Source organism: Aphelocoma coerulescens, chromosome 9 (assembly GCF_041296385.1).
Source record: "Aphelocoma coerulescens isolate FSJ_1873_10779 chromosome 9, UR_Acoe_1.0, whole genome shotgun sequence".
In the NCBI taxonomy this organism is placed as follows: domain Eukaryota; kingdom Metazoa; phylum Chordata; class Aves; order Passeriformes; family Corvidae; genus Aphelocoma; species Aphelocoma coerulescens.
In genome coordinates, this window is record NC_091023.1 from 426,629 (window position 1) to 451,132 (window position 24,504).

Sequence of the window (24,504 nt, forward strand, 5' to 3'; positions counted from 1 at the left end):
TACCTGGGCTAAGATTCAACTGGGAAGTGGTTAAGTCAGCAACATTAAGCATTACCTGAGGACACTCAGGTAGTCAGCAAAGAGGTCTACAATGTCCTAGTCACATGTTTTGCAAAGACTACAGACTTATGTAGCACAGGACAGCTACTAAAAGCAGCTTTATTTATTCTAAAGCTGTATCTCCTTCCTAGGGCTGCAAGACATCCAGCCTGGTAAGAAACTGAACAGACAAGAGCCATTTATGAAAAAGGAGTATATAAAACAGTAAAATGCCCTTTTGATGAACTGTCAAATACTGAGAACAATGCATTATTCTCATGATCACTAAGCAATTTATCTATTAATTCACCAGCATCCAACTGACATGCTGATGCAAAACAATACACTGCTGGCTTGTACAATCCCCTCCTCAATTTACTTACAAAAGCACAACATCCAGGATTTAAGAAATAGATTTTTCAATTAACTTTAGCTTTTCTGTTCATTAATCTTCCAAGAGTAGCTTTCCCCCACCAATGAATTTGGCCCTGGTATTTTGCACAACAGGTACGTGTTAACCTTGGGCTTGTGAGCTGCAGGAACAGCTGTAGCTTTCCTCTGGCTGCATCTGTTCATTTGATTACAAGAATCACAGGATATCCTGTCCACTTGCCAGCCTAACAGCTCCCTCCAGCTCAAGCAACCTTGCAGTCACAAATCAAGTTTGCTTTTCACAATCAATCACCAACATTCCCTGAGTATAGTGGCCGTATATTCCCAAAAAATGAATGACAGAACCAGTGTTCCTCAGCTCTTTCAAGGTCCCAGTAACATTTTATTAACTGGAGGTGGATTATTTGGAGAGCTTAATCACTACTCTGTCTAATCAACTCTGGCAAACACAAACCAGCCAGGCTGGAACTACAGAAATTCACATGTGCCTGTCCTGCAGAAGGAAAGTCAGGTCTTGATTGTAGGAAGTAGCAAAGAAACCCCAGACATGTTCTACTCAGTCACACTTGGCAAAAGTAAAAGGGAGGAAGCTGGTTTTGTACAAGTCTGAGCTGCAGCCAGTGCAGGGTTATTAGTTCTCCAGACGAGGATGAGCACTCCTGTTGGTACATGTACCATTGTAAACACCTTCAGGGGATCTTGGAAACAGCTTCTCCATAACACATGTTCTAGTGCACCCTTAATCCAGAGAAAGATGCCCAACCCACCCCCAAATCCACTTGAAGGGCAGCTCCACCTCTGGCAGCAAAACCACTACAGCCACCTCTGCACTGCAGGTACCTTCATTTGCTCTTCTTCCCTCTGCAGGCTGAAGCAGAAAAGGAGGCAATGGAAGTAATCAAAATATAGGAAAAAAACAAAAGCTAAAATTGCTCACTATAATTTCTTACCTTGGTGCTAAGGAACTTTAATCTAAAATGCTTAAGGACTTAGCTAGCTGGCCCTTATCCTTCAGCATTATTAACCTGCTTTATAACAGCATCAATGGGCCAAACAAAGCCCTTTGTGTAAGATCTGTGGCCATGCTGTAGAAAAACACAAGTGTAGCAGCCTAAATTATAAACATCCTAAACCCATTCTCATCCTCTTCAGCAGAGCCTGCAGTTTTTATTATGCTAATCTCTTAATAAACTTTCATCATGCTGACTTGCCACTTCATGATCTGCTTTCCTGCAGTAAGCAAGGTCACCTGGACTAGTGGCAGGGGCCTTTTCAAGGACTATCTGCCACTGCAACAGGCAGAAGAAAAAATATCTTGCCTTTAAAAACTGTTCAGAATGCCAACTTTTAATTTTTGCTACAGTTCTCACTGCCATGAGCTAGATAGAAGCTTATTTTCTTATAAAGGATGGAGGGTGGCCAGTGATGGCTCTTAAGTTATGAAATTTGTACACTGAAGAGCTGAAGACTTTGCTTCATTACTCTGAAGCTGGAACCAGAGCAACATCTTCAGCATGGTTTTTGTGCAACTCCTATTCCTGACTTAAAAACTTGACAAGGTAGGAGTCGAAGTCTCACAGCAGAAAAAGCTGCCTATTTTCAGCCATGTTTGACATATAGATCCTGATTTCCTCAGTTCAGTAGTTTATCTAAAACATCCAAGAACACATCAACCTTTCAAAGATGGAGACAGAGGCACTTGCTCAATGTGGCAAGACTTCCTTCAGTCTCAAGGCAGGACTCCTGAGACAGGGCAAGCCCAGGCAGCACCTGCAGGACATCCAGCCCCAAGCTACGAGCATTATCCTCTTTCCCCCTCTACACCAAATCCCACAATGGGGGTGAACACAAATCCACAATTCACCAAGAAAATGACATTTCAGGTTCCCCTCTGCACTCATTCCAAACAAGATCTCGCACACAGATGCACAAATAAATGAATCAGAGCAGTGTGGGGTTTTAAAAGCAGAACACAGGTTTATTTACAATCAAATTCTTATGGGCAGCTGAATAAATAAAAACTTTGCCCCATATACTCTAATTTCCCTCTGCAGAAAGTGTCTGAATGAAAGGCTGGGTTAGAGGGAGCCTGTCAGAGCAGCTCTCCCAACCCAGCCCCTCCAAAGAACACACTTCCATAGTAAAACACTATCGGGAAAGAAGAAAATAAAGTGCAAATAAAAAGGCAATAAAACGCTGGTGGCTTGTCTCGAGGCCCAGACAATGTGGAAAGGTTTGGCTGGATAAAGATATGCCAGGTAGCTCACACTTAGTCACATCATGGTTTGGGGTGCCAGAAGAGGGACAGAGCCAAGACACCGCTCCGTACCACAGAGCAAATGGGAATATTGCACGTGTGCTCAAGAATGGGGCAAGTGGCCTGGAATTGCCAGCACCAAAACAATGGATTTGGGATTTGATGCCACTGCTCCCCTGTGTTCTACTGACAGCCGCCAGGACAGGACGGATGAACAGAAAAAGGAACCAAACGTCTGTATGCCAGGACTGAAATCACAGGATTGCTACATTCCTCATCACCGCAGCACAACTTCTACAACAACCTCAACAAGCCGAGCTCTCTCCTCATGCCCAGTAACCAAACTTTCTGTGGTATAAAAAGATTAAAAACCTCCTATTTTGTGATGCCCAAGCTGTTGAAGCTTCTTCAACACAAGAGTGCAGAAGTCCCGAAGAACAGAACGTTAGCTCAAGAATTGATACACAGGGTTCACACGACAGTGCTGGAGAGCCTATGCCAGGATCAGAACAGATCCAAACTGAGCTGATGACTCAAAAGGCAGATCTGTCAGAGCCATGGGAGACTCTCTTTAAAAACTGTTCCAACATTTCAAACTGCCTAGGATGTGTTTCAGGATCTTCTCACCCCATGCCTGAACTAGGCCACCAGAACAGAACACAGGAGATAGGACATGCTTTAAGTCAGCATACACAATGACTTCTTTCCAAACTTTCCACCTCAGAAGTGCTGTTGACACATTTGTGTGACAGGATATTTTGGCACAGCTGTCTGGTGAGGAATCCCGCTAGTATCTTCAGCTCCATGTGGTGCATAGATACTGCATGTAAAGGCATGACTAAGTAGCATTCCCCATTCAGAACAGCTAATTCCATGCTGAGCCCGAGTGCCACAGTGCAGTTATGGCCGTGAGAAGTCTTTGACTCAGGCTCCTTTCTCCATTGCTTTAGAACTTCCCTCTGGAAAGCAAAGCCCATGCGCTTGTCAATATCCTGATGGATCTGGGCTCAGGTCTCCATGCTGTGCAGCCACGGACCAGCACCACCACACACAGCCTTTCATCCTCTGTCAGTCAAAACTCAGACCACAGCACAGCCTTGTTTCCTTTGTCCACACTGACCACGTGGGCACCCGCTGGTGACCACGCGACTGCATTGATAGAAGAACTGAAAGGGAAGGCAGGAGTAAGTTTACAAGAAAGCTGAATTCCACAACAGCACTTAGCACTGGAATGAAATACTATAATACTCTTATTACCAATAAAAAAGCCCCCCAGTTTCTCAGATCTCAAGATCTTGGGCTTTTACTAAGCCTGAGGGAGGTACCATTTATTCAAAATACATTGAATGCACTTTATTAGAGTTATATCTCAGTTTAACAAGATAACAATCTAATCTAATTCAACCTGGAGAATACTGCCATGAATCCACAAAGACTTTGCATATTAATAATTCTCACATGCCAATAAAAGTTGCAAAGCTGTACAACTCCAACTTTTTCATAGCTCAGCAAGAGCCACAACCCAGATCCCCACCCTAGGCTGCATGTCCCACTTCCCCTCACCTGTGATGCTTTGCAAGCGTCCTCTCCAATTTCCCAGTAAGCACATTCCAAACATAGAGGGCCCCATCAGCTGAGCCAGCAGCCACATAGTTACCATCAGGGCTGTGGGATCACACAAGGCACAGAGGGCAAAGACCAATTTTCAAGTCAGTAATTTTCAGCACACATCATCATTCCACCCACAACTTCCTAAGCAAGCAACTTGGCATTAAATAGTCTTTTAGGAGTTATGTGTTATCACCTGCTAATACTAAGAGGTGAAAGCACTTTAAAATCAGAGCATTTCCAAGACATTGGATCAATATCTACAGATACACTCTGGCTTGACCAAGAGGTAACCTTGGGCAAATTACAAACTCTGCCCTTGTTTTTCTAGCTGTAACTGGGGACCAGTGCAGCCAAGCATCAGGACTCACTCAATTTAGCTGGGGAAAGGTTTATCAGGTATCTTGTTTATGTCTGAGCTTACCTGAACACAACTCTTGTCCAGTCAGAGCCACATTTGAATCCCTGGGCACTGGAAAGTTAGAATCAGATAACCATTAGCTCACTTATTAGAAGAGATACTTACTAAAGACAATATTAAGGATTTCTGCATGGTTCAGAATAAACTCCAGCATCCCTTTATCCCAATTAATGTTTCTCATATACCCTTCTCTCAGTGGCACCTGAAGTAATTCTTTCCCTTAGACCACAGACTTCTAAATCAAGCTGCCTTCTTTAAAGAGACACATGAGAAGATCCATTAGAGCAGATCTTTGCTGTTTCTAGACATTCTAGACAATTTTGCCAGCATGTAGAAAAAAAAGTGAGGAGACTGCTCTCTCCACAGAGGTCCTGAAAACCACTCCAGCACTGAGGGGAACCCACAACACAAGGTTCTGAAATTGACTGTATTCCTGTGAAGAATACACTCACCTGAATGTCTGCTTGACAGCACTGACCCGCAGATCGATGATCTTGAGTAGATCATCACGGGAACAGGTCAGAAGCTCTGTTCGCTCTGGGTTCAGGTCCAGAGCTGTGATTCTTCCAAGCAGCTCCAGTTCTTTTACTATGCTTTCAGTCCTACAGACAGAAAGAGAAAAAAAAAAAGGGGGGGGGAAGGAAAAAGAAAGCAGTGAACTAGGGTCCAGAAGCCAAACCAGTGCATCAAAACTTTGACTTGTCCCAATGTGGAAGAGGAAAAAAAGGATTAATGGTTTATTCTTATGTTTTCTTTCTTTCCTAAGCTAGATCCTGCCTTGTGTATAGCATTTCCAGCTAACAGACTCTATTTTCCTCACAACCCAACCCTAGAACAGCAAGTCCTGACCAATGAAAAGTATTTACCAGCAAGCAGGCTGCCTTTTCAGAAAAGAAATAGCATCTCCCCCCAAAATCCCAAACCTATAATACCAAACAGCATAAAAGTAGTAACAAAAGTCTCTTTAATGGCCTTTTGCCACCTTTACAACAGTCTCCCCCAATGCCAAGCTCAGGAAGAAGAGTTCCCTACTTCAGATTAACCTGACAGCAAACCCATAACCACTCCTACACCATAAGCTCTCCTACAATAGTTTTACCTGATGTCCCAGAAACGAATTTTCTTATCAAAATGTCCACTCATTACACACTGCTCAGTACACACAATGTCATTGCAGCTAGATCCTGCAAACACTGTTTTTATACCTAAAAAGAAGGAACAAACAGTGACACTTAAATTCACATTGTCCAAACCAATGAAAATAGAGACAGAAAACAACCCCTAAAACACCCCCCACCCCACATACAGTGGCCACACAGAGCAGTGCCCAAGGAGAGGCACAGGGCAAACTGTCTTAAAATAATCCTGATTAAGTCTTCAACCTCTCTGCCCTTCTCAATCTCCTTTGCTGGGACTTTAAATGTTCCCATGATAGCTGCTTCATTTCCATTTCATATTTAGCCAGATGTCATGTGCTGCTGTTAAACAACATGAATCTGTCTCCTTGACCTATGTTTGCAATTCAGGTATCAAGGTAATTTTGAATCTCAAATGCTCTCTCAGTGCAAGCAGATTTAAGAGCCCACAACAGGAGAAAAACCAAGGAAATAAGGTGTTTCTCCCGAAGAAAAGCCTCAACCCTAGCAATTCCTTCATTTGAGATGTTGAAATTTTTGGTGTGTTTTCAAGAGACACTTCCAGCCACTTCCAGGTTAAAAACCCAGCCTGGCTCCAAGTTTTTAGTGGAAGACTAAAATACCCATCCCCAGAGTGGTAAAAGAAGAACACTCGCAAAAACAGCTGCTCTCAGTATAACAGCATGAACAGTGCTTCCTGTACACACAGGATTTCTTATTCCAGGTAACAGGCAGAAAGAATTCAGTTACTGAAAGAATGACAGAAAATGGGATGACTGCTAGCTTTTTCTGGTTTTATACTGGCAAAAAGATTCAATAGATTCAATAATTGATCTGATGCCAGATTGCTATGAGCATTCAGCAGAGGCACAGAACATGAATCAAAGACAGAAGTTAGGCTTCCTTACAAACTTTGCTGCGGAGGTCCCAGAGCTTGAGGGTCCGGTCGTGACTTCCCGAAACAATACGTGCATTGTCCAGCAAGAACTTGGCTGACAGAACTTTACCACTGTGACCTGTCAGGGTGTGCTGGGGACAGGAGATTGACATGGTGAAACTGAGTATTTCCACTTGCTCAAATCATAATTTGCATGTCTCCTGTACTGTGTGGCAGAAAAAACATCTATTACAGTTAAACAGAGATCAACATTGAGTAGGAGGGTTAATTATCACAGAGTCCAGCCTGGAGCTGGGAAACACAGGTCACCTTTGGCTGCAGTTTCTCCAGTTACTCAGGAACCTGCCAGCTCCTTCCTCAGCACTCTGTACACCTACACTGCATGGACAGATGGCAACAGCCTTGCAGGACAAATTGATGAGAAGGGGTTAAAGCATGCTGAAAATGGAAATTGTGCCTTCCTGCTTTCACACAGAGCTCCCCACAAGGACACAACAGGGTACCGAGTCTCAACTGTTATTACACCTTAAAGCCTGAAAGCTGAGACAACCAGGCATTTCAGAAAAGCTGCCTGCAGCAGCTTCTGTAAGTGTAGAAGGAGGCTCTGTGGAGCTGACAGCACAAGCCACATTCACTTAGAATTGCTCAACATTTACATACTAAATCACAAAACAGATAATGAATTACTAAAGTAAGAGCTATGACAAACAAGACAGAAATCTCTGTATGTTAGATTTTTTAAAATACTTAATGGATTATCAGATTACACAAAGCAATCTGGGCTGGGGGAGACACAAAATAAAAGCCCTTAAGAATGGAAAGAAATGGGAGCAAGGTTTGGGGAAAAACCCCAAACGTGATACACAACAAAAACTCAAAAGATCATCCCAAAAAGACCACCTTGCCTTAGGAAAGGAACACAAACTCCAGCAAGGAGGATCCATCTTTCACTCTGCATATCTCTTCTGCCCTTGCTGCACAGACATCACACATATATCTGCATTTAGGCAGGGAGTTTTAGCAAAGTTTACAGTGATTTCAGCTTTACTGCCTCCTGCCTATGTGCAAGCCATGAAAAGTCCACACCGCTCACACTCGAAACAGAGATCACTGTTTTATCTCAGCAAACAATGAATGTACTCCAAAGAATTACAGGGAGATTATATAAAGCCAGGTGAATGTTAGCAGGTGTAACTAACTTTTTGCAGTGAGTAATCTGTCTGCTAAACTTGTATTCACTATAATCCAGTAGCAGGTTTTGCAGCCAAGGAGAAGGTGCAAAAGAACTGATAAGAGACGTCACTTTCCTAGCTGAGACCTGACATCTCCACAATGAGAACTACCCAGTGAATTATAGTGCATCTATAGTGCATCTAGTGCATGTTGGTTATAACCAACACTGAAATGGCAGAAGATTTGAACATCAAAGTAGCACCTTCCTAAAATAAAAAGTTGAGGAAATGTACATAGGAAATGACAATTTTAAAAAGCTCTTGGAAAGCTGTGAAGAAACTTTTGGTCAATCAAAAGATAATTTTCAAATCCCAGCCAAGTGTTAGAGAAGAATATGAGTACAAAATATTTGAGAGGAAAGGAGGAACCTGTCAAAAGACATTGAGGATGATGTCCAGCATGTTGAGGTTTGCTGCCTAGGACAGCCAAGCAAAGGGCTCCTTTTCAAGAATGCTGCTCCTGACTTAAAACTAAAGCTCCTCTTTGTCTTCTGCAAAGCCCTTTTCAGCAGCCTCCTTTGAGTGAGGCTGAAACATTGAGGTGGCTCTCCATAAATCTTAAGAAACATTTAAACTTCCCCAGAGGGGTACACAAAAGTGCACTTTATGTGGCAAGGTTTTTCTAACTGGGGGGCTGTATCAGGAAAATACACAATAACTGGAGCTGAGATCAACACTCCATTTTAGGTCTTGCTGTGAAGACCTTCAAGAGATAAAGAAGCTTTCAACAAAAAGAACTGTTCGAAGTGTCTGTAAATGCCCAAGTTCCAAAATTGCCGTGTCCCCATTAGACAAAACTGGGAATACAAGACAGAAACAACCTGTGCGCTGCTTTGCCTCACAAGACTCACCCGTAATCGATTGTCATCAACTGTCCAGATTCTGCTGGCAAAGTCATTTGAAGCTGCTAAGAGGTAAGAACCCTGTGAACACAAGATTCCTTTAAAATTCCATCTGCTAGTCAATATGCAAACCAAACTCAAACAGTTCCAGTAAATCATTAAAACCATATTAGTGCTATTTTTCCAAAGGAAAAAAAGAATAAAACCAAAACCACAGTAGCAAATGCCAGTATGGAAAGCTAATGTAACCTTCCCAAAGGCCTATGGCACCTGCTTCTCACCAAAATGGGAGGGTTTGTAGAATCATGGCTATAAGTAAAACAATGTACTTATTATAACAAGAATAATGTATACCAATATACAATTAAAACAATAACCAGACCAGCAAAAAGACATTCATCTTTCCCTTCTGCTGCAGTGAGGAAACGTGTTCTAGTTTACCCTCATCTGTTGTGGAGTTGTTTTCCTTTTTTTGTTTGTTTGTTTGTGTTTTTTTGTTGTTGTTTTGGTTTTTTCCAAGGGAAAAAGCCTTGCATCATCTACTCCCACTGCTTAGACAGGTCTCAGAGTGGAATTAGCCTGATTCTTGCCATTTTCATTAAAACTCTAACATTTTAAGCTAAGATTCCAAAAATGAAATCTGCCTGAGAGAGAAATCAACCTCTGTTCATGGCTTTAGGCTTAGGGCTCCCACAAGTCACCCATGATGGAGAATGGCCACCACAAAATTTATGCTTGCACTCCTGTCGATCTCAAAAGACTTTCCTGAATCCTTGTAATCCTTCGGCATTTCACCCAGGCAATACTCACTGCAAATGTGTTCAAGCAACTTGCCAAAACTCAGGACTATTTTCTCCTGCAGATTAACAGCACATCTCTAATGAGCTGGTCAGTGTCCAAAAGAAAGAACCTCTTGGGTGTGCATCATAATTTAGCACATAGAATCACCAAATGGCAGAAATTACATCAGCTTTGTGTTATGGAAGAGGTCTCAGCAGAAAAGTCAGATCACATGTCCAGTTAGACCACTCCAAGACCCCAAACTCCTTCAAGCAGGACTGTTGGATGCTGATCCCAGTCATGTCTCCGCTGCTCCAGGTGAACATGACCTGAGCACATCTCCCACTGTCAGCAAACACTCTGCCAGCCACACCATTGCTGTGCCATGGCTGGGGAGAAACTGCTGGGAGAAGAGGGCATGGAACTGCAAGTCTTAGGATAATCAGACCTTTTACTATTCATCACAGACCTCTGTAAAGCACTTATGGAATTAAAACTTCACAGAAATACTGCCTTAGTGTATTCGCTGCTTCTGTGCTGTTATGCCAGCTTCAGTGGAAAGCTGAAGACTGATTTCTTACTTTAAACAAAAATCCGTAACAGCCAATGTCTGAGCCACATATCATCATCTGAATTGTAAAGCAAGGATCAGAATTACAGTCTGCAACTTATCAAATAAAAATCTTTTGTACAATTTTAACAACTTTCAGCTACTTTCATGTTTTAACTCATTTCTTAGGTAACTTTTCAATTAGAATGGAAACAATAGTAGAGAACAACATAATTCCATTAATTTATTCCAAATTACAGTGGATACTGCACAGATACTCACAGCACTATCAAATTCTATGCTTGTAATCCCAGCATTACTGCCAGAGAGGGAACCTTTGGGCTCACACCTATCTGCACAGAGAAAGATGAACAAAAACTTGAGCAATGGATTAGAACAGAAGTTGACACAAAATGACCCATAATACAAGCTTATTTAGCATCCCATCATACCCCAAAACAAAAAGGTTTACCTCCCAAGACTTCCCACAGCTTAACCCTCCGGTCCATGCCTCCTGTTGCTAGTAACCGGGAGCCAGGGCTGAACTGCACTGCATTCACCTCCCCATCATGTGCATCCTGAGGAGGGGGAGGAACAGAACAGCCACCCAAAAGGGAATTAGCACACACCCACAACCCACAGACCAGAAAGCTACAGAACTTAAAGGTTACACAGAATCACAGCTGTGCATCTTTCAGCAGTACATAGGAAATACAGCCACAGACTGCAACTCTGCTGTGGCTGGTGGTGTACAGACAGCAAAAAGACTGATCCTTATCTGAAGAAAAAATAAAGGCACATCAAGAAAAACAGCAGCAAGGACTCAGCAGTGATAACAAACTACCAAAAGCCTTACCATGCTTCCTAAACTTAGGCTCTTAAATCACACCAGAAAAAAAATACGGAAAGGACAGGACAAAAAACAGTAACAGGTGATGTGCTGTAGAAAGAAAGTAACTTTTCATTGTTCCACCTGTCCATAGACAGCCATGGAACATGATCCAATCAGTTCATGCAACCACAGAACACTCAAGTCAGGCTTGAGTTGGGCAGGTCTGCGAGGAAACAGCACAGCAGATGCACTGCATTCACTGGGTGTGTTGGTGATTAAGCAGTACCAGTACAGGTGTGACAGCACCTGCTTGCTGAGGACTTGGGCTTAAGCTATGCCTCCTCTCTGCAGATGCAGAGCCCCTAGCACCCCTGCTCCTGACAGTTTATTGTTCTGAATTCCTAACCTTTTAAAACCTATGAGAATTTTAAGATTCATTCCTTTTTTATTCCTTTATTAATTTCATGGCTTTATACTACTTACCCACACAGTATAACCACCACAATCTTAACCATTTTTAAAGTATTTCCAGTTACTTCTCTTTCCAAACCAGCTTTTCTGGAAACTTGTATTTTTACGGAACTTGTTCCTTGAACGGGTCTGCCAGCTCATATTTAAGGCTCATCACACTTCAAATCTGATCTTTCTGCAAATACAGAGAAGCCATTCACAACAAAACTGGTGAAAGGCCTTGCCTAGAAGCGATGCCTGGGAGTGATTCCTGAAGTGACTACCTTTTCCACCTCCTACTCTCCAGAGGTGAGCCCAGTCGGCTCCCTGCATCTGCCAAACCTCTGCCACAGAGCCCTTGCATTAATTTGTGGAATGCTCTGCCAGACCTAGACATGTCTTCACCCTCCACCTGGGCTCAAAACACTGGAGCTCAAGCCTAACACCTCCTCCCTCGATGCCCCCTATTCAAGCCAGCTCCAGCTGCCACTTCAGTCATGACCCTATTCTCACTTGAGGTAACACTGCTACTCCCTCCATCCACAACTTCCACTACAGAATATGGTAACAGGGCAGGCAAGAATACACAAGCCTCCTTGCTGCAGTGAGCCACACTGATACTCTGGATGAAAAAAAGTAAGTAATTTCATATCCATGAAAAATCCACCTCCAGCTCTGGAGTGCCCAAGAAAGCTCCAGAGGCATGTTCAAACAAGCAGCTGCATTACAAGACAATTGCCTTTCAGTCACAAGACAATGCCCTGCACAGAAACTTAAGTTTATCTTTGTGAGGCCGAAGAACACATAAAGGAGGTCTCAGCTTGAAAACCTTTGATCATGCACAGTAAATGAGGACACCCCACCACCATGAGCTCCTTTTCACCAGGTCTGTTGGATTACATTTGGTGCCACAACTCCCTTTACTGTGGAGAACTGGAACTGAATTAATCCCAAACTGTCAGCAATCTCTTCCTCAATCACAGCTCTACTATGGCATGATAGAATAGGAACTGCTGGGAGCAAGAGGGTAATGGGGTGAAATTTCCCTGTGCCCTCAGAAAACTTCTTTGTCATCATCGACCTCAGTAAGACAGACATCAAACACAATGGCATGAGAAACATTTGGGCTAAGAATTAAATTGAATGAATGCTTCTATCAAACCAAGAATTGCTTCCTGTTTGGCAGTGCTAATAGAAAGTTTCAGGATATCGGTTCCCACATAGAGGACTCTCTTCCTCCAAAATCAGAACAAAGAATGGCACAGCAGAGAATTCCTTCTGTACTCACAAAGACACATATGGCAGTAGTGGGCACTCTCACTTCTTTACTGGCACCTGGATGTGGCTCTACATTATCCTGGGGTGCAGGGAATGAGGACACAGAACGCCTCCTGAGATGAAACAAAGCAGAAACATTTTAAAATGAGAAATGAACACTGTTTCTCTGGAGTTCATCCTGATCTGTACCTGTCACTTAACTACTCTGCACAACAAGTAAAAAATGGGGGAAGGTGCTTTTAACTTTTTTTTATTCCATCTTTCAAAAATTACATTTGCCATATAACACTACATTCACTTGTGGCTTTAGATATTTCACAGTTCACCACATAAGTTACCTGAACTGATTACTGAATTCATTTTTGAGCAGTGTTTTAATTTTTTCAACAGGAAGCGAAACATGGGACTGACTGCAGCTCCACCATTATGTCTAGGAAGACTCAACACCATTGCAGCACTACATCCCAGGCAGCAAAACGTTCTGTTCCAAAGCTTGGGCTGCTCCATTTAAGCAAAGACATCCACCTACTGCAGAGCTTAGCTTAGAAGGAGTGGCTCCATTCTGGATACTAAGCACAGAACCCAATGACTTATTCTGAACAACCCTACTAAAGGAGCAAAGTGCAGTGGAAAGTAAGAGCAAACCCCATGTATTCTCTCCACAAAGAGGGGCTCACTGCCTCTCTCACTGTAGACAGTTTCTAACCAGTTATCAACTGCAGAATCTGATCAGCACAATGCAGCTGGGTTCCATGTTACTTCAATGGGATACAATCACATGCTGGACTAAGAGCGGATAATGTTTTCACCTGGCAGTATCAGAAGACTGATGTCCCAAAAGGGGAGACTCAGACAGACTGGAGGGAAAGGTCAGAGGTCAGCACACGGCAAGATGGAAGAAACAGGAAGTTGAGGAGAACAAAAAAGAAAAAAAAAAAAGAAAGGCAGAAGCTAGAAGGAAGGCTGAAAATATTTGCTGCATCACCAAGATTTTGGTGTACATTGAAACCAATATACAAAACAAGGAGGTGAAAGTGTTCTAACCTACCCAAAGATATTACTGATAGAGTCCAGAAGGCCTCCAGCTGGCTGGGAGAGTCGCTTACTGAAGGAGGGGAGGACAGGTTTAAACCTTGTGAATAGCTTCTCCACATAAAGATCAATACAAACACATTTCATAGCAACACGTCTCTGGAAAGACTCCCTCCCCTCAGACCCAGCCCAGAGACAGAGAACACCGAGGCAGGCATCAGTGCAAAAGTCATCAGTAACTACAACTCAGAACATGTTTTGTGGGTGAAATTTCTTCAGTGTCCCTCAACCTCACCCTGTCAATTGCTGGGTTTAGTTATAACAGTCTGCCAAGTCTGAAGTTTCAACGAAATTAATCCATAATCTCATGTAACTACCTCTTACTTTCCACTCACTGCTATTTTAGAGAAAGAACAAGATGCATTTAATCTAGGTGAAAATTATTTTCAGCATTTCAGCTAAACCCAGCTATTTGCAAAGTCACATTGATATCTTGTAGAGTAATGGAGGCATAAAACAACAGGCATTGTAACACCCACTTTATTAACTATTTAAACCTTTATTTTAAAGAGTAAACAAATATTTTTCAGGCACTGGGGTAATTAAGTTCAAAAAGCAAAGGAAAACCAGCACATGAGTTTCCTACTGCTCTGGTAGAAGCACTAAACTGTGTTCTACCTAAAGAGAACTAAAACCCTAAGTTACATTCCCAACATAGTTCCAGCTCTACCATGCCCCTTGCTCCTCCTCAGTGACATGCTACAAGAATCTCTTGGGCACAAACCTGGATGTCCGGCTGACAGCTGGCACCGGAGAAGTTTCCTCAGCTGTGTCAGAGGTTTCATCCGCAAGCACTTCGATATCATCATCCCTGCTGAAGTGAGAGAAAACACCTCCTTTTCAATCAGCCACTGACAGCATGAACTGACAGGATGGCAGTGTTCCAGGGCCTGTCAGTGTCCATGCCCAGCCCACCCCAGGTTTATGGAGCTGCAGCAACACACAGGTAGATCCAGACAACACACATTTATGCAGCTGCCACTGCCAGCGATGTAACTCAACACGCAGTGTCTGAAAACAGATACAGACAGCAACTAAATTTCAGTTTTTTTCTTTCCAGCTGCCAGTTCCACTTCACTGACAGCAGGGCTGGATTTCCACATCCCCCTATTTCTGTTTTCAGACCTCCTTTCCAGATTCTCTTTACTACAGCCATCCTATTTCAGCCTGTAGCACTAACAAACAACCCACCACACCTGAGCAGGGCTTCACTACAGAGTGAGTGATATTTGCTGCAACAGTTACAGAACAACAAAAACATGAGTTACTGCAACACCAAGTATAGGTGATATCAGTACCTTTTTTGCTGTTTCAAAACAAGAAAGTGTTAAAAAAAGCACAAGAGTTTGACTGAATTTTCCTGCTTCACCTACACCAAAGACACCCTGATACTTTCTACACTGTTGTACTTCAGGTGCTGCACCATTAAGTGTGAGAGCTGTTTTTGTTCACTCCACTAGTGTTGGTGGTTGACTGAACACAAGTGTGAGGTTCTAACACATGTACAATAAATTATTCCAGCTAAATTACTCAGCTAATGCTGAAGATTTTTCCCCCATTAGTCACCATGGGCTGTGACAGCCTAGTATTTTTTCCTTCAATGATGATTTTTCCTCCACTGCTGATTTTGCAGACAAACTATTTTTAAATACACTTTACCAACCCAATGCTATTTGACTGAGCAGAAGTTTAAATTCAGCATTTAAAGAACCAATTTGTGCCACCAGGTAACACTCAGCTGCAAAAGCATTTAAAAGGATGAAACCATTTGTAACCCCTCATTTCAGAACATAGTTGCACTTTCAATTCTAAGATTTTGGAGGAGAGTATACATGAAAAGGCTACGGAAAATATACTCACTGATTGAATGTATGAGGCTGGAGTTTCAATAAAATACTATCAAGTTCTGCCAACATTTATTTTTCTAAAATCTAAGGTTTCTGCTATTAAAACTACGTGCAGCAAAAGAACTTCACAGGTTAACAATGTGATTTTAAGTAAATATAAATACCAGGGCACCCCCCCGAAATGGTGCAGTTTTTCCCTTCAGTAAGCAGCACATTTACACAGCACAAACCCTCTCACATTTTAAAATCACAGAGAAGAAATCAAAACCATCTCTGCAGCAGAGTTTGAGTAGTTTACAGAAGCAATTATGCTACAGGGTGTCCCATACTCCCTTTCCATATGCCCTTCCTCCCTCTCCCAGCCTTTCACGTAGCCTCCCTTCCACAGGGATGCACTGCTCCCATCCTGCACAAGGGCTTGCAGCACAGCACTCAACATGACTCTGTGATGTGAACATAAAGAGAAAAGATCTCCAGAAAAAGCCTGCAGGCTGCTCTGGCACCAGTCAGCAGGGCCCAGGAACAGAGCATCAGGTGCAGCTGTTCTAGACCAGGCAAACACAAACACCCTGATCAGCCCAGCTCAGAGCACCCACAGCTCACACTGCCCACTTCAGCCACCTCATCCAACACCACCCAGGGCCAGACACAGCAGGGCAAGGACAAGGGACTAGAGGAATTTCTCTTCAGCTTACCAGGTAAAGGACTCCACTGGTTTTCCCTTAGACAATAAATCCCTGCCAGTATGGAAGCCATGTATTTTCACCCAGGTTAATTAACTCAGTACCTGTTCCTACAGGAAATCCTTGAGCACGTTCGTAGTGTAACATTTTAAAACCCAAGCATCTCCAGAGTAATTGTTTCATGACTTCCCTGATTCATGAAAAACTACCTTAAAGACCAAAGGCACATATCTCAGCATAAAAACATTTGTAACAACATCTATTGACCATATGAACCATTCCTGGGACCTTCAGTCCAAGCATCCATTTTCAGTCCTAAAAGAGCTCCTTCTTCTGTAAGTTCAGGTAGGGAGAGTTATTACACATTTCTGACCTCATACAAGAAGTTTAAACACTCCTCTACATCACCCAATTTAGGAATAAAAAAGATACCATTTATCATGCATCTACATAAACCTGAGGCATGAACTGATGAAAGAGACTCTATAAATCAAGACTGCTTACGGTTCAACAGGCAAGGGCTCTTTGGCAGCTTCTGCCAGCTCCTTCTGCAGCCTGGCCTGGCGTCTCCTAAGAAAGAGAACCCAAGGTTATTAAAAAAGAAAAACAACAACATTTCCTTAATCCCATTCCAAAGGCTACCCTGCACAGTTCTGATGGGCTTCATAAGATTTAAAAAAAAAAAAAAATTAAAAAAAAATCCCATTCTGCTTTTCAAGGTATTCTGAGCAGGAAAGGCAGTTTTCTTACTGAGTAGCAAAGGACAAGATCACTCAAGTGAAGCAATGAGGCAAAGTGGCTAGGTTTATGGCCCTTTATAATCCATATGAATATGGATCAGCTTGGAGGGCAAGAACTTGCCAAAAGAATGATTATGTTAGTGAAGCTAATATAAAACTGCCAGCTTGTAACTGTGAGACTTGTAATATAGCTCAGTCTCCAGGTATCGTTAGCTGGCAAGTAAGCTGAAACAATTCAGAAGAAAAATTATTTTGCAAGGAAAAAAAGCCATACAAACTATTTTTGCAATCAGGTTTACATAGCTCGTGGCACATGCTCATTCTAGAGGAATGCAAAAAACACTGAAATAAGTCAAGTCAAAAAAGGATAAAATTAGGAGCAGTATAAGCTGCAATATTAACAAGAGAAGTCCAAATCTAATGCCAGCAAAACTCCCCAGTTTCTATCTGATTTATGATATTCAGCCTGCAGTTACATATTGCAGAAGAAACAAAAGAACATGTTTTATTCATTTGAAAGACAGAAAGGTTTTTACAAAGCATCAGTCTGTGTTGGCTGGAAAAAAGAACAGAAAGTGCTGGACTCTCACTGTGTTGTGCAAGAATAGAGATCTCAGAGGTCAAAACTAAATCTGGTTTTATCCTATGCACTCATAACTGAAAAATATCTCCATTTTATCAAACGGAGGTCATGAATCTCACCTTGAATCCTTTTCATTTTCTGCATTCAAACGATTGGCTTCTTGTGCTTTCTCTGCCATCCAACGTGAGACCAGCTCCTGGTTGTCTTCAGTAGTTTTCCTTAGTTTCTCCTCCAAGGCATTGAAGGTGATCTGGAGAGCATCATATTCATCTTTCAGCGTCTGATTAGCTCGCTCAAGATCTTGCAGTTTGCTACGCAATTCCTGGCACTCTGTTTCCAGTTCAGAAATCTTTTGCAAATACTCTGCAATCCTGGAATGGCAACAAAACATACAAAACAGTGAGGACCTCCTTTGGGACCTGTGCCATCTTCCCTGTGCTGTTTGCACAACGCCTCACAAAGGCATTTTTAGCTCTGGGCTAAGACTCCTAGAGAATATTATAACTCTAATAAAGAACTTCACCAGAAGTCTGGTCACAGACAAAACAGTGCCTACTCACTTGGCTTCATTCATCTGCATCTCTTTGTCTTTCTGCTGCATTTGGTTGTTCAGATCAATTACAGACTGGGCCAGCTGGGGAGAGGAGAAAATTGCATTACAAACTGCAGGGATGTCAGTGGGTAACACACTGAGCAGCCGTCTGTGCAAGCACAGACTAATCTAGCATTAAAAGCATGGATCACACCTTTCAGGTCTTTTTTACCCCAGCTTTCTATGCAGATCTGCTACAGGTCATTAAATCAGAGAATCCACATTCAAAAATGAATTGCCAAAAAGCTTTGATGTCTCACTCTCTTCCCTCAAAAAGTTTCATTAATAGTCAGATCAAACAATGTATAATAGGAAGAAATTTTAGTAGTGGAAAAATCAATATAGAAACTAAGAACTGTCAAGTAAGTAAACAACAAATGAGTACTGACAACCAAAAAACAAATCGCCCTGTTATGGCCACAACAGCCATTTCAGGAGACACACAGCTCACACTGTGAACACAGGTGCCACCAAGAGTTTTCTCACAAAGAAAGTTGCTGGTGGAGTGCCTGCAGAGCACAGGGAACAGAGGGGCAGAGGCCAATACTGCCGAGCTGCAGCTGCCAGCTCACAGCTTAGCCAGCAGCACAGCCTCAGCTGCCTAGGAAGAAGGAAGACTGATTTTTGGGAAGACTGGCTGCCTGTGTAAGTGGTTTTAGGACACAAGGTTAGGAGCAAAGAAAGTATTGTGAGTGTCCTGACTATTTGGTGCACACCTCCTACAGAAAACAGTCTCCTCTTTGGAAAGCTCGGAATTGCTCACACTGGAGCTTCTCCACACCTCCAGTAGGGTGTGATCAAAGGAGCATTTTCCAGGTCATTCACACCTTTTCCCTATGAAAGTGTGCAGTTCCATTCAGCTTCTAGACTCATTCAGGCCACTGCTGTGCTTTTAAAAACCCCATTGTGCTGCTGAAGCTTCCTTATCTCCTTGTCAAAAAAACCCCACAAAACACAAACCCAAGACCCCCCCGGCTTTTCCTCTCTTCCAGGTCCAAGTCTCATCGTTACTGGACTCCTGGGCTCTGAACCAGCACTCCCTTTCCAGCCTAGCACCGTGGCTCTTTCACCCTTGGCTGGTGCTTGTTTATTTTGTCCACTGCCACAGAAGCGGTGCTGCAAAGTGAGACCAGCGAAACCACACCCAGCCCCCTATGCCTCACGCATTCTAAGTCTTTTTGAGGTACTAGTGGTCATACACAGCTCTGTGGCCCAGATCAGTTCCTTCCTCCTCTAATACAACTAAAAACCTATTAATGAAGCTGAAAATTCAGCACTTAAAAATCATGCTATGCTGACAAGGTAAGCTCCCATCTCCTGGTGACCGTGTTACAGACCAGCCCATCTCGGGTTGATTTTAATAATCAAAAACTGGGGAAGCTTAAAAAGGCTCTAGACAAAAGGAGAAAAAAAAATGATGATTAATGAGCCTGGTAAAATCATGGTCAGGCTCCCAAAAGGATACATATGGAACCACAGAGAACATAAGAGGACTTTCCAACCTCGCCACGTTTCTTGTGCAGCTCAGTCAGCTCCTCTTGGTGCTTTATCTTCAGCTGGGCCAGTTCCTGCAGCTGTGCATCGTTCCATGTGCCATCATGTCCTGGGCTGCAATTGGAAAGAGACGAGATGTTCCAAACTAGAATCCAGTTGCTTCTGTGCCTTTGCCGGGGTCCGGACATTGCCTCCCTTGGATGCTCTGTACACCAGGGACACAGGTGATTCATAACAAACCAAGCCACAGCTGGCTTCCACACCACACACTCCTCACCAGCCAAAAGGCCATCACACAGTACTGGAAAGTTGCTTCTCCTGAGGACTAGATTCACTTTTTGTACATTCCTAAACCAGAATTCAAACTCCAATGGAAGATAACTAGCCTTTGTTTAAATCTGCATGAAGACAACTGAGTCTTAGAAGTACACTCTCTAAATTCTGGAACAATTACAAGTATTTTACCACCCCAGTTTGTTCTGGAGGGAGCTGGTGGATCTTGAAGATGCAAGATGTCTGGAGAGGGTACCGAACCAGAAGCTAGGAAACCAAGGGTGTATTCCCAGGCCCTTGGGTTTACAGTCCCAGGTGTGACAAGTCACTTCTCCATTGGCCTGACTCTACACTTTTTGTGCATAAGTTTTGAAGTGGTTACCAATTGTGTTTTTCAACACTATTACTGTAAGATAATCTTGAATTTCTACATATCAGAAAATCTGTATCAGCCTCTACCCCAAACAACTATGGAGTGTAACATTTATCACTCATGTCTCTGAAAGCACAGGGGCAGGAACAGAGAAAACCAAGTTTTTTTAAAAGCATATACACACACACACTCTGAGCACACTATCAGCTATATTTTGAATTACAGCTTTTTAAAAAATCATAACTTTAACAGTTATATCAGACAAACAGAACAAAGTAATTGCATCCCTTTCTGCAGTCATTTTGTGTTGTAATAGTCCAAAGGGAAACAGATAATCCATCCAAAGGCCTCACAGTGGTATCAGTAACCTAATGCTCTTCTCAAAAAATTACCAACCAACCCCTCACTGAACTAATGCTACACTAACTGCATTTCCAAAAAAATGTGTGCACACAGACAGGAAGCCAAGTCCTGTGGTAACAGCCAACACATCCTATAGCTCCAGCCATGCATACCCCTACAGCCAGAACTAGATACTACTCCTTGGCCCTCAGGGAAGCAAAAACACTCTTCCTCAGCTATCTAGGATTAGAAAAGTAGCTCTGTTTCAAAGACCTGTCATATACTGAGCACAGTATCAGCGTTCAGCTGAGCATTTACTTTCAGATGCTGCTTCTGTGCCTTTCTTCTCACCCACATTTAGTCCAGCCTCATCTCTAAGAGCTGGCATTCAACCAGAACATGATTCCCGTAAACTGAAATGGTTCTAGACAACTGCAGCCATTAGAAAGCTTTTGAGAACTTTTACATGGGTGTTAACTCCAGCCTAATGGAGTTTTGCCTGCAATTCCTGTAAACCCAGGCATTCTTCCTTCTCTGCTACATTGATTTGTTTTGTATCCCAATTGGACATGCTCATTCCCTGCTGTAGAGGGGTTCTGGTTTCAGGACAAGAGCAAAAACAACTTTAACAGAGGAAGCAATTCTTACAGAAGTAGGAACTCTTAGCTCCTTGGCCCTGCCTTCTCTTCAGGTACACTGAGGGCAGAGCCTGCCAGTCTTCACCTGTGGGACAGACAGGCTGTCCAAGGGACACTTCTGGCACACGGGTTTGCTGTGCAGTCAAACACCAGCAGAACCAGCAGCACAGCCCCTGCCTGCAGCACCAGAGTGCTACTCCCAGGTTAGGGAGGAAGCTTCCCAAGAAATCCTACTAAAAATCAGGCAGAAAACACCTTCTTTTTGGCATCTGGTGCTTACTTAGGACCAATACTTCACAATCATGGTTTATTTCTGTTCTCCCCTTTCACGTGACGACACAGATCAAAAGAAACTAAGCTATTACACCATCCCATACTCATCAGGAGGAGCAGGCAAACAGACCAGATGCAGCAGCTCATTGTGGTCCACCTCTGCTCCATGAGCTTGTGATAAATCAGTTTCCTTCCCAAACTTGGCCAGGCCTTTCTGTGCTGCACACTCTAAACATACTGTAACTTTAGCACAGGCTTAGACACAGCTGTAAGTTATTTTTAATCCAACAGAATTCCAGCTTGTTGTGTGCCAAGTCACTGTAGGGATGCAGGAGCTGTTTGTGTGAGGCATCAAACAGTGGTTTAGGTTACAAGGTGGACAACAGACAGCTGCTGACAAATAGGAGTGTTACATACCTGGACTCATGTCTGCTCTGCATGTCATATTTTTCTGCTTGAAGCTTATCAGCCAGCACTGCATGAAGGTCTGACTTCTCCAGCAGCTTGTTATCTGCAGGAGCAAGAAGTGCACTTATGAGAACCAGAAAGCAAATCCAGATTCCCACCTTCTCCTGCCAGCTGTGATCTAGTCCCTTTAATTACTCTGACACAGCCAAATGCTACGTGAGCCTCCACCACCTCAGTGTGTTCTCCCTCCTCTTTGATCTCAACAGGTTAAGGCACCATCCACCTACAACCCCAGGAACTCCTCATTAATCCAAATACTTTGTGGGACTGGTCTTATGAAAGCTTAATAAAGAGAGAGTGACTACTCAGGTGCATTGCTGTCTGCTAAAACAGACAGAGTTCATTCAAAGTTCAGACTCTTTACAGCCCCTCAAAAGACAGCAACCAGGAGAACAGGCCTGGCAGAGAGGCCAAACCCAGCTCTGCAGGGTCCTGCCCAGGACTATTCGCTTTCTCCCACAGTGTGTGGGACCTCCTTCCATCCTGGCACAGCTGAGGCAGGAGAGGGGCAGGCAGGAAAGCCCTGGACAGACAGTGCTGGCCCCTGGATAGCTCCAAATTTTACAAAAGACCATGAGCAGGGTCAAGAGCACCATTGTTCTCGGTTCCACAAGCAACTGGGCGGGAATTGTGCAGACAATTCAGACATTCAATCTCGTCCAGGGCACAAAGCACTTCAGCCTCTGAGAGAACTGAAACAACAACTTATTTTCCTCGAAAAAGCAGAAATGCCAGCTTTCCTGTTATTACAGACATGTCCCAAACAGTCCCGTGAAAATGGGTCGGGCGAGGTCCCGGGGACCCTGTGCCACCACGGCTTTCCCAGTTCTGAAGGAGGAATCCCAGAACGATTCGCGCTGGAAGGGAGCACAGCGGGTCACCAGGTCCCACCTCCCCGCTCAAGCAGGGTCAGCCCTGAGCACATGGAACCGGACAGAACCCACTTCTGGAATATCTGCAACGAGGAAAACTCCACACCCCCCCCCCCCCCCAGAGCAGAGTCTCCCCGCAGACACTGATGGCCGTCGGACAGGGAGAAGCGCTACTCGGCCGTGCCCCCGCCGTGCCCCGCTTACACTGGGCGATGATCTCCTCGAAAGCCTGGCGCTGCAGCCGGTCCCGCCGCCGTAGCTCCTCCGCGATGTGCCGCTTCCAGGGGGGGAACCCAGCGGCGCGTAGCCCCGACGCCATCTCCGCGGCAGAGCCGGGGCGGAGCAGGCCGGGGCGGGCGGCGCGGGGAGTCGGGAGGCGGCGGGGCCGCGGGGAGGCGGCGGGAGCGCGGGGAGGCGGCGGGAGCGCCCTCAGAGCCGGGCCCGGGCCCGCTGCCGCGCCCCCACGCCCGCCATGGCGCCGCGCTACGTCAGGGGCCCTCGCGTCTGAGCGGCGCGCCGCGACAGAGGCTGCCGCGCCGCTGCCTGACGCTGTCCGCCCGCCTCCTGCCCGCTCCCGGCGCCGCTGACCCCCCCACCCGTGTCCCCAAGCCGGAAAGCGCCGCGCGAGATCGCTCTGCAAACACGGGCGCGGGGTCGGCTCAGGCGGGAGAACAGGCGCCTTCTGAGGAGAGGAAGCCTCGCGCCGCGCCATTTTGTGTCCTCCACGCAGGCGCCATCTTGAGAGTGGCCCTGCCGCCATCTTGGGAGTGCCTGAGCCGCCATCTTGAGAGTGGTCCTGACGCCATCTTGGGGTGCCTGAGCCGCCATGTTGAGAGTGGCCACGCCGCCATGTTGAGGCTCCGGCCATCTCGCAGCAGCGCATGTGCGCAGCCGCCCGCGGGGGGCGGGGCCGGGCTGAGGGCTCCGCTTCGCACAGGCCGGGCCCGCCGCGCCCACAGCGCTCGCAGCCCGGTGTCCCCGCGGGGCCCGCAGCGCTGTGTCACGGCAGTGACACTGGCGGGGCTTTGGTGAAGCGAAGGGCCGGTGCTCGCGTAGCACCGGGACTGTCCGGCCTCGGCAGCCACCGCCACACCTCTGCCTGACGTTGTTACCATGTTACCGTGAGTGAACATTAAGCATTTATTAAAGGCTCCACAGAGAGCAGAGGCAGCGTTGTACTACACTACGCAAATACGACACACCTGCAGTGCCATTTTCTGAGTGGTCTTTGTGCTCTTCCCCCCCTCCCCCTTTACAAGACACCGCTGCTTCCATCGTCGCTTGCCGGGAATCGCGGAATAACGGGATGGGTCAGGCTGGCAGGGCCCACAGTGGCTCATCAGGTGCCACTCCCTGCTCCAGCAGGGCCATTCCAGAGCACAGGGCACAGGATTGCATCCACAGGACTCTGGAATATCCCAGGGAGGAGGCTCCAGCCCCTCTCTGGGCTCTGTTCCAGCCCGGGCCCTGCCCAGGGCAGCAGTTCTGCCTCCTGTGCAGGGCAATTGCCGGGCTCAG

General features: G+C 44.8%; 1 protein-coding gene and 2 non-coding genes across 8 annotated transcripts; all 3 read right to left on the reverse strand.

The window, feature by feature from the left end:
- Window positions 1–2,389: 2,389 nt before the first annotated feature.
- Window positions 2,390–23,653, reverse strand: ATG16L1 (autophagy related 16 like 1). Of its 6 annotated transcripts, none has more exons than XM_069024056.1 (19): window positions 23,191–23,653; window positions 22,064–22,157; window positions 19,756–19,861; window positions 18,222–18,295; window positions 17,781–18,032; window positions 16,843–16,908; window positions 14,533–14,619; window positions 13,765–13,821; window positions 13,526–13,573; window positions 12,727–12,829; window positions 10,629–10,734; window positions 10,439–10,509; window positions 8,836–8,907; window positions 6,763–6,883; window positions 5,818–5,923; window positions 5,171–5,320; window positions 4,722–4,769; window positions 4,253–4,354; window positions 2,390–3,855 (listed from the first exon to the last, which is right to left on the reverse strand). In XM_069024056.1, exons 1-19 carry the CDS (start codon window positions 23,303–23,305, stop codon window positions 3,762–3,764), a joined length of 1,872 nt encoding a protein of 623 aa, XP_068880157.1. In that variant the 5' UTR covers window positions 23,306–23,653; the 3' UTR covers window positions 2,390–3,761. The 6 variants fall into 6 exon arrangements, with proteins under 6 accessions (XP_068880157.1, XP_068880156.1, XP_068880159.1 ...); XM_069024055.1 differs by having other exon boundaries at window positions 14,533–14,622; window positions 23,191–23,652; XM_069024058.1 differs by lacking the exon at window positions 13,526–13,573 and having other exon boundaries at window positions 23,191–23,651.
- On the reverse strand, window positions 9,814–10,076 carry LOC138115736 (small Cajal body-specific RNA 6). Its single transcript, XR_011153643.1, has one exon. It is a non-coding gene; the product is annotated as a small Cajal body-specific RNA 6 (non-coding RNA).
- On the reverse strand, window positions 12,251–12,520 carry LOC138115737 (small Cajal body-specific RNA 6). Its single transcript, XR_011153644.1, has one exon. It is a non-coding gene; the product is annotated as a small Cajal body-specific RNA 6 (non-coding RNA).
- Window positions 23,654–24,504: the final 851 nt, after the last annotated feature.